The 15,220-nt window shown below is 43.2% G+C and overlaps 1 protein-coding gene across 2 annotated transcripts in view; it reads left to right on the top strand.

Annotated features, from left to right (window-relative positions):
- Positions 1 to 10,006, top strand: part of CDC25A (cell division cycle 25A) — a 28,168-nt gene extending 18,162 nt beyond the window's left edge. For both annotated transcript variants that reach the window (XM_038392854.2, XM_038392855.2), the window contains exons 10-16: positions 1,477 to 1,629; positions 2,007 to 2,096; positions 2,800 to 2,862; positions 2,957 to 3,055; positions 3,919 to 4,049; positions 4,398 to 4,509; positions 6,780 to 10,006. In XM_038392854.2, coding sequence (XP_038248782.1) covers positions 1,477 to 1,629; positions 2,007 to 2,096; positions 2,800 to 2,862; positions 2,957 to 3,055; positions 3,919 to 4,049; positions 4,398 to 4,509; positions 6,780 to 6,920 — 789 coding nt within the window. In that variant the 3' untranslated portion in view covers positions 6,921 to 10,006. The remainder of the gene's footprint in view (positions 1 to 1,476; positions 1,630 to 2,006; positions 2,097 to 2,799; positions 2,863 to 2,956; positions 3,056 to 3,918; positions 4,050 to 4,397; positions 4,510 to 6,779) is intronic.
- Positions 10,007 to 15,220: the final 5,214 nt, after the last annotated feature.

Raw genomic sequence — 15,220 nt, 5'->3', positions numbered from 1 at the left:
ACAGTAGGACAGTGTCTATAGGATTTAAAGCTTTAGCAATTTGAGAGAGATGTCCAAAGTTTGCATCCTAAACAGAGTCTTACAAATGTCTCTCCAACTCATTTTGCGTACACCCATCTGTAATGCCTCCAGCCACCATCTTTTAAGGCTGAAGTCTGGATTCCCTACACAGTCCCTCAACTCAGTTCTGTAATCTGCCAGAGGATTTGCTGTCAAGCTCTACAAAACACTCCCTCACCTGAAGGGCAGAGCATGCGTCTCTTGTAGTGTTCCTCAAACTCGGTAAACCTGCATAGCAAGAGACCAACATTGGGACCTAAGATCCCTACAAACCGCGTGGCTGCACAGCAGCATTTGTAGTGCTGCGCAGGCACTCAGGGAACCCACCCAGTTGGGATCTGCTGCAGCCAGGGGGGCGCCCCTCTCCCAGCCCTAACTGCTGAGGGAGGGGCACCCATAGGTGCCAACTTCCCCTCTAGCCAGGAGTGCTCAACACCCCACAAGTTCTTACCCCCGCTCTGCCCTATTCTGCCTCTTCCCAACCTCCTCCTTCAAGTGCGCCCCATCGCTGCTCCTCTCCCTCCCTTCCTACATGCTGCGAAACAGCTGTTTGAAGCTGGCGGGAGGTGCTGGGAGTGAGGGGGAGGAGTTTGTCAGTGGGGCTGCCAGCAGATGAGAGGTGCTGGGAGTAGGGGGAGCTAGGCTGCCAGTGGGTGCTTGTGTGTAGCACCCGTTAACTTTTTTCTTTGTGGGTGCTCCAGCCCTGGACCTGCTGTGGGAGGGTTGGTTTGAACATAGCCCTGACCCGGACCTACCGTGGTTAGGCGCCCCTTCCCCCACCCCCCGCCAGCCCTGTCCGGGACCTGCTGCTGCTGGGGGAGGGGCACCTATCCCATGGCCCCGGGGGGGGCCCTCTCTCTCTCTCTCTCTCTCTCTCTCTCTCTCTCTCTCTCTGCCGTAGCCCCGGAGCACACTCCTGCACCCTAAATCCCTCATCCCCAGCCCCACCTCAGAGCCCACACCCCCATCTGGAGCCCTCACCCCCCACACATGCCAACCCTCTGCCCCAGCCCTGAGCCCCCTTCCACACTCCAAACCCCTCAGTCCCATCCCCACCACATGAATTTATGTGCACCAATATGAAGGTCATGTGTCACACATCACCTCCATATTGCTGCACATAAAATTCATTCTGCACATGAAAAATTAAAAAAAAATTAGGGAGAACAGTGATTAGGACCCAGGTTTCTTGCATGGCAACTAAATATACATCCCAGTATTGAAGTTAAAAGAGATCAGCTGGCTGTGGCACCAGATTATGTCTCAGCTACTTTGCTGTGACAGTCCAACACCCACTCATGCTCTAATGAAATCTGATATAAACATGTTTGCAGGAAACTAAGTTTGAGACTGATCTAGATTTTAACCTCATCCTTGGTTGGGGGAGTGTCTAATTTTTCTCTGCTTTTTTTCCAGATTAAACGGTGCAGATTGTTTGGATCACCGTCTCTGCCCAATGGTGTGGCTAGGACTGCCCTGAAAAGAATGGAAAGGTCCCAAGAAGAGACCTCTCCAGGAAACAGCAAAAGGAGGAAAAATGTGCCTGGAACACCTTCTGAAGAAGCAATGGTTGGTGGCTTAATATCTAACATTAATCCTTGTCTAGTCAGTTTTATTTTGTGAGGCTAGGTATCCAATTCTTTTATAAATTATAATAAGGATGTTCAAGAGAACAATGATCTTCCAGGTAGATAACTGTTCGTCTGACAAGCGTAGTCTCTTAATGCATGATGTTAGAGGATGGGTTAGGTGGGCTTGAGCTCAGGTCTTCCATTTAATCCATAGTGAAAATAAATTTGAGGGTGTGGCAGGCCAGGATTTAGGTGTTCTATGATATATACCAATTGATGTTAGTGTTCACTCTTAGTGAAGTGCATTGATTCTCTGTGGGAAAGGATAATAGGCCATTGTTACTCAGCAGTCTTCTCTAACTGTTGTTCCTGTAGAGTCTGAAACTAATTAGAACTCAGTCATCCTCAGAGATTGAGAGCATTTTGGACAGCGACCAAAGGAATCTTATTGGCGACTTCTCAAAGGTAACATTGATTTTTTTTTTTTAAATAGCATTTTTGTGTGTCAAACTAACCCAAGTCAGGTGTTCTCTTGCTCCAACAGTGCATGTTTGAGTGCTCTATAAATGCTAAGCACTAAAGTACTTTAACAATCATTTACTAATTAACTCCTCATGCTTGTGAGGTATTCTCAATCCTTTCTCACAATATTCATAATTCTCTAACTCCCTACAAACTGTTAAAATTGCATCCATTTTCCCTCTGCCTCTTTAGATTGTAAGGTCTTGTGGGTGGGTGGAGTTTTAGAGACTGGCTTCTGTCAGTGTGGGCAGCCACAAACCCACACATGGAGTACTGCAAAATGACTCAACTTCCTGGAAGTCTTCGTGCCTTGACTATTGTTAAGAACACTGTGGCTTGGCTTGACCAGATTGCATATGCCAAATTAATAATAAAATAAATAATGGGCAGGTGCTTCTGCTGATCTATGAGTGTCTAGTTATACTAGTAAAAAGAAAAGGAGTACCCGTGGCACCTTAGAGACTAACAAATTTATTAGAGCATAAGCTTTCGTGAGCTACAGCTCACTTCATCGGATGCATTGCATAGTTATACTAGTGGGTCCTATAAAATCAATAACTAGACATTCTGTAACTGAGAAGTATGGTTTATACTGTCATAAGTGGGATTTCCTCAGTCTGAGTTAGCCTTCTGTTTTCTTTTTTAGGATTACCTTTTCCACACTGTAGATGGGAAGCATCAAGATTTAAAATATATCGACCCAGAAATGGTATGTATCCCAGTGGCAATAAGAAATTGCTTTTTACAAGGAGGCAAACTCATGTAGCACATACGGTAAACTCCTGAAATCTTTTTCTGTGCAGATTGTATCTGTGCTGACTGGGAAGTTTGCAAGCTTCATTAAGGAGTGTGTGATAATTGACTGCAGATATCCATATGAATATGAGGGAGGCCATATCAAGGTACAGTGACCCTGCAGGAGAAATGTATAGGTGTCTGATGTATGACTACCCTTTGGGCAAATCAGGGAGCACTGGGAAGTATCTTTAAAGATGCTCATTCTTAACTATTCATGAGAAAATCCTAGGGAAGGCTGGCTGCTGAGGGCTATTTTTTTCTTTTCTTTTTTTGCCCCTTCAGGTTAAGGAGATGGTGTCTGATCTTGTATTTAAAATTATATTACAGCCCTGCCCAAAGTCCCTAAACACAATTGGGACCATGTTGTGCTGTGTGCTGTACAAACTGTTTAAGACTAAGATCACTCTTGATCTCTGGATTAGCTTTCCCTCCAAAGGGAGGAACACTCAGCTCTCCTTGGCTAGAAGCAGGGATTGCTTTAATGGGAGGTGTAGGGCAATTGTAGAGGACTGACTGTACACTTGTTTCTCTGTAGAAAAATCAGAATGTTAGGATACCTATTGTCTCTAGGGAAACAGATATTAAAAACTTCCATAGCTTAATCTGACATTCAGTTTACTTCAACTAAATTTTAATATTCTAGCTGTAGAAGAAATGACCTTATTCTCTTAAACAAGCTTTGACATGTGAGCAGTTATTCTGAAGAGTGCTGCTTGAGTAAGCTGGCTAGTTTGAAAAAGCAGTTTAACAGAGCACTGTGCTTTGAGGTGGAAGGCTAAGTCCTACCGATATTGTGCAGTCACCCAAGTGACCACAAGAATGGGAGCTGTTCCAGGAGAGAGAGTACTGCTCTCCAAGGAGTGTAAACAGCAAAGCAAACTGGGCTCAACAAGAAGATAGAAGTGGCTTTGTTACATCTCCCCTCCTAACTTGTGTTATATGCTCAGTTGCGACTCTGCCTTCCCAGGGTGCTGTAAACCTCCACATGGAAGAGGATGTGGAGGATTTCCTGCTGAAGAAGCCTATCATGCCATCAGAGAACAAACGAGTAATAATAGTATTCCACTGCGAGTTCTCCTCAGAGCGGGGTCCCCGAATGTGAGTATCTGAGCAAGGTCCTACCTATACTGGGATTGGAATCCCACAGCTGTGCTAGTGACAAAGTTGTTACTAGTAAGCTTTTGAAGGTGGCTTAAGACTTTAGATAGCAGCATGTCAACCACTTACGCAATTTACTGTAGTAGGCGCTGGATCTGTCGTTCCTGATAGACAACTAGTTTTCAGAATTTGTCAGATAGTACAGCAATTGTTTCTAACAGATGGTGGCTGGCTGTTGTACTCTGTTCTTGGAGTATCGGGAGGCACAGGTTAAGAATGTGGTTTGTGCAAATATAACTTCCTTTCTAAACTCAGGTTTGTAGGTTTTAACCTCTGTCCCTATTACAGGTGCCGGTTTGTGAGAGAGAGAGACAGACTGGGGAATGAGTACCCCAACCTGCATTACCCAGAGCTTTATGTGCTAAAGGGGGGCTATAAGGACTTCTTCTTAAGATGCCAAGTAAGGATTGCTCATTTATTAACTTCTCATTTCCCTTTTGTTTTCATTCTTCACAACAGGGATAACATTGAACAAAGGCCTCTCTCTCCAGCTAAATTCAGCTATAGGGCTTAAACTGTGCTTCTAAACAAATGAAGAGTAACTCACTGCACTATACTTGATTCTTCTTGCTCTTTTGTACATAGTGATCTTGCTGTGCTACAAGACTAGATTGATTGCTATGATTAACTTGCCATTTGAGGAGTTTTTGTAATAAAGGTTGTGACTGGGGTCCCAGTGGGGGCCAGCTGTGGTCACTCAATTAGGGTGAATTGCAAAGAATGAGGCAGCCAAACCCCCAAAAGCAGGTGTATATTCCAATACTTAGATTCACCAAGCCAGCATAAAACAGCTTCTTCATTACCTTACTGGTTACTCAGAAGTCCAAACAACACAGTTCCCTTAAACTGATCCAGCCTCAGGCCTCCATCCAAGTACCCAGGTCAAATATGATTTCTGAAAATCTTATTTCATCATATAAAAGAAAAGGTTCTACCAATCCCAAAAGATCGGACACATTACTTCCCAGGTTAATGAATGTTTCATATCTTACCCAAATACATGCTACAGCCAATTCTTAACTAAACTAAAATTTATTAAAAAACGAGAGAGTATGGTTAAATTAATATACGTACAGACATGAGTTCAGTCCATTGAGGTTTAGATTCATAGCAGAGTTGGTGAGCTTTGTAGTTGCAAAGAGTTCCTATAGAATTCAGTTCATAGGTCATAGTCCAATGTCCAAATCTCTCATTCAGGGCGTACCAGCATAACTGGGACCTCAGTCTTGCGACTTAAACTTCCGCTGATGAAGTTTAAGCAGATCTGAGATGACAGAATAGGACTCAAAGATCTTTTATACAATTTCATGTCTTTTGACAAGCTGGAGTTCTTCAGGAAACAAAAGGTAATTAGGATGACTTTGAAGGAGGTCCATCACTAGTACTTAGCTATACAAATTAACATAAGGCCATTGGCTTGTTTCTGCCCCATTCACAGTACATTTCAAAGAGAGATGAATACCGAGATATCCCATGTTTACAATTTGTTTAAATATCAGAATACAGCATAGACAGGGACTGTTGATTACATTGTGGACCCTACTCATACATATATAAATACACAAAAACACAAACATCATCTCCCCACATGTCTTTTGAGGGTTATTTATTTTGCAGGATGTTCAACCCTTTCTAGCCATGCGTCACAAACGCTCTTGCCTAAACCCTCTCCACACCTCAAAGCTACCTATTATAGTCACTCTGGCGCTCACCAGTGTCTCTTGGATGAGGTATAAAATTGACCTTTTGTAGTTACTAAAATCCATGATATTCTTCATGAAAGCAAGAACAAAGGAGAAACACGGGTTTGACATTGTCTGATGCTGTACGATGAACAAAAGCTTGAGTTTTTTCCCATAGATTCTCAGCTTGTTTTTACATTAGAAATATCAGAAATGTCAAATCTGGTCTTTGCTGGGGCTCTTCAATGTATGCTCAGCCCTTAATTTGAAGGGTGATATTAAATCTCTTACCTCTTTTTCTGCCTTAGTGCATTTAAAAGTTTGAGTAAAAATTGCTTTTCATTTCAATCAGGTTCCACTTCCTTGGTGCCATACCTGTATTCTACTAGTTCTCCAGCTAGCTCTCCATACCATTCCAGCATAGGCAAGGAGAGTGTTCTTTTAAAAATAAAAAAGTAAACCAACCGTGCTCCCTTCCCCCCTTCCTAGCTTTTCTATTACAAAATACAAAGAAATGGGTTTATTTGCAAGTTCCACTTAAGACTGGTGTCCTAGCCAAATTTCTCCTACGCTTGCAGGGTGGACACTGTTTCTCTTTCCTAAATGGCTGTGTAGTGTTGCTGTGCTCTGTTGGTTTCATTGGTGGGAAGAGTGTTTCTTGCTAAGAGGCTTTCGGATGGGAACAATGTAAATATAAGGTTGTCAGCTCTCTCAAAGCCAGGCTATCTTCAGGAGAAAGATGTCAAGCAGAGCTGAATGATGAGTTCAGTTTGTGAATGTTGGCTTAAACCACCTTAACCAGTTGTTAAATTGCAATTTGGGGCCTGGATCTAGATGCCATGGTGATAGGATGGTTGGGTAGTTGTATGGAAGGTTGTAAGCATGAGCTTGTTTGCTTGGGACCTGGGGTCTGACAGGGTTCAGATAGGAATGTCATTTGTACATGAAGCAATGACAAATTGATGTGAAACCAGCTTTTCTTTCCCAGAACTATTGTGAACCCCAAAGCTACCGCCCCATGCACCATGAGGACTTTAAGGAAGATTTGAAAAGGTTCCGCACAAAAAGTAGAACATGGGCAGGTGAGAAGAGCAAAAGGGAACTGTACAGTCGCCTGAAGAAACTCTAAGAGCTGTATCGATGGGCAGTGGAAGACTGCTCACCATGTAGGAAAACTGAAGTGAGAGGGGAGAAGAGTGTATCTGTTCCTTGGTCATGATTGTCATACACTAACTCACTCCATGGACAACTTTGCATTCTTGTCAGTCTTGCTGAAAGTGATGAGAGAAACAATATGGAACACTTGTATTCACCATGCTGCTCATGTGGACCTAATGATCTGCTTGCTGACTGCAAAGATGACTTTTCTTTATGCCTTCCACAACAAGGTTCATGGAAATGGATTCTCCTCTTTGGCATACATAGAAACAGCTACCCAACAGGCTCGGTAGGTGGGGTGGCTTGAGCTGGCATGTGCCGTGTAAGTGTTAATGGTGAGATTATTTTAGTGCCTGTGTTAAAACTGCCTTATTTTATTTAAGTACAGTCAAATGAAGCTAATACCACTGCAGGCGAGTCATCTGGATTGCACTGAGACCTCATTTCTGCTAACAGGCAACCCCTACCATGGTGTTCTCAAGTCTTTCCTTTCAACTGCAGCTCTGATTGGTTTTTGTTGGCAGTGTAACGCACTGTAGTGAAGTGGGATGGGGAGTGGTGCTTCTCTGAGGCTTTTCACACAACTAAAATGCAACACCTACAGGAAGCCTATGACAGTATAACGGGAAACTGCTTGTTGTGCAGATATCATGTTCTTTTAATTTATTCTGTGATCTAGGTTGCTTTATTTTATATTTTAACTTCAGGAACTTCTCCTTAGCTGTTGCATTAAATCTGAAGGAACCACCATTTCAAAGTGGGCAGAATTACTGCCAGTTCCCATAAACCAGAGAACAGGTTGCTTCTGATGAACTCTGAAGTGCCAGCTGGGAAACCTGATTATGTATTTAGTGTTGCCAAATTGAGCAGTGATGGAGCAGCATATTGCTGCTGCTTTCAGTTCTAGGTATTATCATGGTTTACATCTGGAAGAGAACCTGGCTATGTGGAATCATGCTTATTCTGTCATTTGCAAGTTGATTTGCTTCTCATTGAAACTTCAGCCACCTCCTGCTGTGCAGCTGTTCTAAAACTGCTTCAGCAGCTGTGGATTTTTAACTTCAGATGTTTATAACTAGTTTGTTGGAAGGACAAAGCAAGAGAGGAGCCTACAGCCAATGAGCTTTCACCATCAGTAGATAGTTGATGCTGGTAAAAGGAAAAACTTTCAAAGGCTGGCTTTGTGTTCTCCAGTTAAATAAAGAGCTAAATCCTAGGAATTAGCTATCCAAAGCAGAGGATCCCATGCCAAGAGATTGTGCCAATGTTAAATCTGTTCTAGTTGCTTCTTTGGCAACATGTAAAACATGTCTAGCAAATGCTAAAGCAGTCTAATGCGGGGCAGGCAAACTGTTTGGCCTGAGGGCCACATCGGGTTTCCAAAATTGTATGGAGGGCTGCTTAGGGGAGGAGGCTGTCTCTCCCACATAGCCAGGCATGGCCTGGCTCCTATCCAACCCCTACTTCTTGCCCCCAACGGCTCCCCCGGGATTCCTGCCCCCATCCAATCCCCCTGTCCCCTGATGGCCCCCTGGGACTCCTGCCCCATCTACCACTCCCTGTTCCCCGCCCTCTGACCGCCCTGACCCCCATCCAACCCACCCTGCCCCCTTACTGCACTGCATGGTGCACCAGTGGCTGGCGGCGCTACAGCTGTGCCACACAGAGCACCAGGTCAGGCCACGGCTCTGCAACTGCGCTTCCTGGCCGTCCAGAGCATTGTGCTAGCGGAGCGCTGAGGCTGCAGGGGAGGGGCCTGGAGCTCAGTGGCTGGGCAGGAGGGTCCCGTGGGCCGGATGTGGCCTGCTGGCCATAGTTTGCCCACCTGTGGTCTAATGACTTAGAATGTGATCTGCCTCTCACTTTAAGCTGAGTATGCCTGATTTGGCAATGGCTCTGCTTCCCTATGTGCCAACATGTCAGTGAAACCAGCTCTGTATGTGTAAGAGAGCAGCCTTGCTTTCCATAGATTTTCAAAGGCCCTTATTTTTAGCTTAGCAGAAATCCCGAAGTGCTTCAAATGGCTTGGCTTGTGCCCTTCAGGTCAACATTAAAAAAAGGCATTTACATCAAAGTATAGGGTGGGAAAGGTTTTGTGGCGTTTTATTTTGTTTTTAATTTTTCCATTTCCTAATGTCTATTGTTCAAGTTTTATTCCTTTAAGTTTCAAAAACATTACATAACGCTTTTATTCTTTTTTAAAGTTAAGTCTCTTATGGGTGGATTAATAAGTGTTAAATTAGTGCTGGTGATTTACCAAACTTATAATCAAAAAACAGGAGGGAAGTTGTATTCCACATCCTTGCATGGTATTTTGTATTAGGAATTTCTGTAAGAAGCCCAGTGAGATGACTTAAGTCTAAACTTTCTGAATTATGTGTCACTATTAAATTTGGGAAGGGGAAAGTTGTTCTGAAATCCAATCAGTAATCCATTTGACTAAAGCTACCTTCTGATACATGATTACCTTCACTGTATGCAGGTGATCAGTATGTACTCAAAGCTGGCAATTTAGCAACATATCTGACATGCACATTCCTCCAGTGCAGCATGGCAACAAATGTCATGTCGGTAACAATTGTGAAGATGCAAGTCACATCCAAAAAAAGCAGACTGTTTGAGTAATATGTGTTCCCCCTCCCCCCCATTTGAAAAGGGTCATTCACCTTTGGTTTCTTATGTAGCAATAACCATTATAGCAATCTGTGGCTTTACAATTGTATTTCCTGAGAATACCCCCAACTTCCTGGTATTCAGGTATTAAATGTGTGCTGAGTATTGCTGTTTAACACTGCTGTACCACACTGTTAATTAGTTGCAGTGTTCAGTTTGAGTTAGAGTTCCATGTACCTTGTTGGGGGGGAGTGGAGTGTGGAAATACAAAACCCTGTTTTATACCTTACCTTGTTCTTTTGTATGTACCCTGGTTTGAGGATTTTGTTTGGGTGGGAGGGAAGTTGTAAGATGTACATGGTCCTAAATAGGATCTGTACTAATACAGCCTGTGTCTGTAATAGACTTTTGCAGGCTTAGGGAATAAACCTACCTAAAATCCAAGCTGTTTGTTTCCAATGTAGTTCCATCATTACTACCCTTGAGCAGTGTGGTGTAGTGTGGACAATTCCCATGCTGCCTCTGTCACTTGGGAGAAGCTCCCTATAAACATCTGCAAAACCAACTCATTATCCTCCAAATCTCTCCTTAAAACTCCTCTGCCATGAAGCCTACCAAAGACTTAATGGTTAGGCTGCTGGTGTGCTGAGGTCACAGCCTATCATGCTGACCAACCTTGTCTCATTGTTTCTTGTACTCTGCTAGACTCTATGTATCCATCTGTCTCCTCAGATATATTGGTATTGTAAGCTCTTTCTGTTGGGTACCATATCTTTGTTCTGGGTTTGTTCCGCACCTATACAATGGGGTCCTGGTCCATGACTGGTGCAGAAATAACACTAATAATATATGCTATGAAATAAGATGTGGAACAACATTCTCATACCGCCCTGAAAACAGCACAAGCCTGAGTTAAAAACAGACTACGCTCATTGTGTTGTGAAATTGCTTTCTACTAATTTTCCAAAATCCCTTTCACTTCACAGACTGCTTCCAGTGTAACTTTGAATGGTTCTGCAGCAAAATGACTAAAAATGTCTCTATCTTACTCACTAGATCTGCTCCCTGGATGTATTCAATCCTATCTACTAACTTGAAAGGCAACAATCTTATTTGCCCCTAATTCCTGTTATGTCAGCAAAATCACTCCAGTTGAAGGAGGCCTGGATCTTATTTGTGTTGGTGCCCCAGAAGAACTGTCATCCCTACTTCCAATCAGTTTCAGTTATGCAAACCCACTGCTAGCAGTGGAGGGTTCACAAGTACCTATAAGGGCCTAATCTGGCCTCGAGAGCTATTGTTACTGGCAGTGATGCACAGGAAGAAAAGAACTCAGTTTAATTCCAATCCCAGATTATGTTTGCAAGGCTGTCAGGCTAGAGACTTCTCAGAGCAGAACTACTAAACTAATATACTATAGGCTTCAGAGTAGCAGCATCCGATGAAGTGAGCTGTAGCTCACGAAGCTTATGCTCAAATAAATTTCTTAGTCTCTAAGGTGCCACAAGTCCTCCCTTTCTTTTAGTATACTATAGGTACTCTGTACAAGTAAGTGACTAGAGGAGGATAATACTGGAGTTGCAGTGGTCTGAACTTCAGAGAGATTGACAATAATGCTTGTCTCCATACTCTGTGAGAAGAGAATTGTACAACTTACTATGGGGCAAAGATACGTATATGTTTGCTCTGGATGCTTTCTCAGTGGAACACCTGCCTGCTGTATTCAGGTATGTTAATAGTTTCAGCAGATAGCACTGAGATGGCGAACAAGTGCTCAGAAGTGGAGTCAGAATCAAAAGCTTAACTTAAATACAGTAATGTGACTTCAAATCCACTGTAGACTAAAGCAAAGAATTGTTCTTTCTACTTCCATCTGTAGTCCTCTCAAAACTGATGTGGAAAGCTGCTTAGAGCCTGATGAAGCTATAACGCAAGCCCTTGAATACAAAGTGAATGTTTTCTTTCACATCACTTTCCATCCGTGACCCAAAGGAGGAAAAATGCCCCCTGTTTCTTACTGTATTGAAATCTGAAGTGTTGCAAGAGAATTTTGGTGAGTTTAAAGGCCAACAGAAAGGCATGTATGAAGGGAGGGCACCCTAAACAAGCCTTGATAGAATCAGGAGGAGGGAAGAAACTTCATGTAAAATTGCAAAATGTGTCTCACTTATTGACTTTTTCCCTGATTCTAGGTGTCTTTATTGTAATTGACAACTGGCAAGGGTCATACTCTGCAGTTTTTTAAACTTTTCTGGCAGGGAAAGTGAAGGGAGGGATTGAATTCTGGCTTAAGCTAAATGCTTTGTCTGAGGGCACTTGAAGCTTCCTCACTTTGGGTTCTCTGAGCATATTCCTAAATAAATAGCTCCATCAGCTGGAGGGGAAGAGAATTTCTTCAAAGATAAAAGGCTAACTAAAATTAACCCTTTCCCTGTAAGAGCAGAATGTGATACCTTGAGATGATCTTCTTAAACTGGACAGCCAGGGGGCCCAGAAGTGAGCACATCTAGGGAAAACGAAACATCTGCCAGTGAACTTCATTGTTTGGTAGTGAAGGTGATCAATAGCAGCTGTCAATATGCTAGCCTCATCCATACCTTGAAGAGCAAATATTCTTGCCCTCTTCTAATCAGCTAGTCCAGACATAATTTTGTGTCTGTTCAACACCATTTTTCAGAAGCAAAATTTGCTTCCACTATATCTTCCTCTGTAGGTGACAGATTGCTGCCATCTTCACATGATGCTCTAATGGGGCACAATTATGAAGTTTAGTGTGTGGTGTTGAGAGGAGCAATGATAGCTAATGATCAACCCTTCTTCCCCCCCCCCCCCCCGCACCCCATGGACTAATTCGAAGCTCCCAAAGGCACAGAAAGATGGCACCAAATTACACACTTCACTGCACCTCATTCATCACACTGATTTTTCTTATCAATATTATGCAATTAAATTAAAAGGTAGGTCTCCCCTAAACAAGATTTTGTATTGTGTATCCAGTAAGCAGGAGGTTGTTACACTAGACCTAAGTGCAGCCACACAGTGGAGTGTTGCTTATTTAAAATGGTGTGTCTGGTTAGCTGAAGGTGAAAATGGATAGATAATCCTGCATTGGGTATGTCAGTTATGAAGTATATGGTATCCTGTTTTATAGGTAAGTTTATTACAGCTTACTTTTAACAATAAGCTGTACTTGGATTGTATACTCTTTAGGGCAGAGACCTTTGTTCTGTGTTTCTACATAGCCTAGTGCTATGGGTTCCTGGCCTGTGACTAAGGCAATACAAACAAGTGCATAGGTGTATACATGGTATAGTATGCAGGTACAGTTTATACTACATATGGGAATGTTTGATGCAACATACCCATAAAGCAGGTTTTTGCTACCAGGTAGGTGGTTATATTTTACCAGAGTCTTGGAATCTCACCTTGCATAAACTCCATTAGTGGACAATTGAAATGTCACACTGTTAAGAAAATTCCTTTATTGTTACTGGTGGGAATGTGACTGTTTCACCCAGAGACTCCTGACAGAAGAGGTATGTTGGGAAGTTTTGCATGGCAAATCTTTAGAGCAGGAGAGCAGGGATGTAAAAGGGATTTCTAGCTGTCATGTATTTCCTTGGAAATGCATCTTCCTTGGGACTCATTTACTACTAGCTGCTCCCAGCTGTCAGATTCTGTTGAGGGCATTGAGATAGGTAGTTGGGGTGGGGTCCATCTTTTTAAACAGGTCCTGAGCACTACCTGCCTCCTTCCATATTGTACGTGCTCTCATCTTGGGAGGGCTATTTTCAGTCATAACTGATTGGGATTTCCCATGTAGCTGGAGAATGGTGTGATGCATTTTCTTGCATGCTAGTGTCGGCATTTTTCTTTGTTCTTCAACTGTAACCCAAAAAACCCACCAAAACCAGATATTCCACTGCATGTGCTTCCCCGGGGAGATGAGGAAAAATGTGACAGATGTTAGTCACGTGGCTGAATGCACTACTAGGAGGTGCTCAGATGCCATGGTAAGTACAGTGTAACAACCTATATAAAACAAGATTGAAGAATAGCTTATCTGTCATTATATTTTATCAAAGAACAGTAAACTAGATTTTTTTTTTTTAACCAGGCCTGGATGCTGTACATAGGGGGGCCCTGCAAGGCCCCATCCCTATCCCTATCCCCATCATGATGAGTGTTAGTCCAGTTTCAGCAGACAGGAATCCACATCAGTCGTACTCCCACCCCTCCCACAACAAGGAGCACTAGATGGCAGCCTCAGCAGAGGGGGCTGGGATTGGATAGTCCATAGAGATTGAAATCCTTTTAACTCTACAGGAGGTCCCTCCAGAACAGGCTGGAAGTAACTGGTAAGGGACAGTTTAGAGAAACTTGCACTTTCCATGGCCTGTGCTGTGCCTGTTCTATGTGTGGGTCAAGGGCTTTGGTCTCCAGGGGCGTCAATGTCACTAGTACGACACATGCGAAAACTTTTTTTCTTCCTCTTTCAAATCCGCATCCAAATGCGAGCAACATCTTAACAAGTCAGGCTGCAGCACCTGCTGGGAAGCAACCAGCCTTAAACTGTACTTAAATGCCATGCCATGGTCAGTCATATTTAGTACATATTTAAATACTACAATCAATGTATTCTTCCTCCAACCCTTGAACAGTGAGGGAATTGAACAAATAGAATTGGCTCCCATTCCTGTGTATTAATTCCTCCCTTTTTACTAACAATAATGAAAATACTTCACTGTTTCCATAGCACTTCTTGGCCATAAATCTTGAAGCGTTTGGAGGGTGGGTGAGTATCATTATCATCGTTTTAATAGAAAAGGGAAACTGAGTGGGGCTTGTCCAATGTCAATGTGACTCCAGCAGTGCTGGGAACAGAACACAACCCCTGCCTTCAAGGCAATGGCCCCATCCACTGGAGAAGATTTCCATATCCTCCAATGAAATAAGTAATCCAGTCCTTCAGCCCAGCCAAGGTCTGGAGGGTGTCTTTCAACCACCCTTAAGAACCATAAGTTCCCCAGGCCCATTGCAGCCATGCTTTAATTTTAATCTGGTACCATTAACAAACTTAATGTGTTCAAATGCTGAGAGTCCAGGTCTTAAATTCTATCCCAACACTTTTTCCCCTCTAGGGAAAGTGGCCCATCCTGTCCCCATCCTAGCTACAGGAAAATGTCAGGTTTATCAAAATCTCTGCATTTTTAGAGCTGGTTGGAAGGGTGAGCAAGCAAAGTGGAAGGGATGATCTGGTTAAAGTGCTAGTCAAAGAGTCAGGAGATCAGAGTTCCCTTGTAGCCTCACTTTAAACCTTCCTGTCTTTTTCCTGCAGTGTAACATGGGGCAAATTCTGCCCTGTCCCACATGGGGGTTGTGTGAGGCCTAATTCATTACTACTTGTGAAGTGCATTGAAATCCTTGGATCGAAGGTGTTGGGGAAAAGGGCAGTGTCTTTTACATGTAAAAATTGAGCAGCAAGCAGGGAATTGCTGAAGTTTGTCATCAGGCTTGACTGCTCCCTGAGAGCTTTCCTGCGGTACACAACTAGAAAGTCCACTAGAGGGTATTGTAACTTCAGTCTGTACCAGAAGCTCCAGATATAAAATTGCGGGGGGAGAAATACCCCATTAACCGCTGATAGCCTATGCCTCT

This window comes from Dermochelys coriacea, chromosome 2 (assembly GCF_009764565.3).
Source record: "Dermochelys coriacea isolate rDerCor1 chromosome 2, rDerCor1.pri.v4, whole genome shotgun sequence".
Classification (NCBI taxonomy): Eukaryota; Metazoa; Chordata; order Testudines; family Dermochelyidae; genus Dermochelys; species Dermochelys coriacea.
The sequence above is the reverse complement of the archived record's forward strand: the minus strand, read 5'-3'. Positions and strand labels throughout refer to the sequence as shown.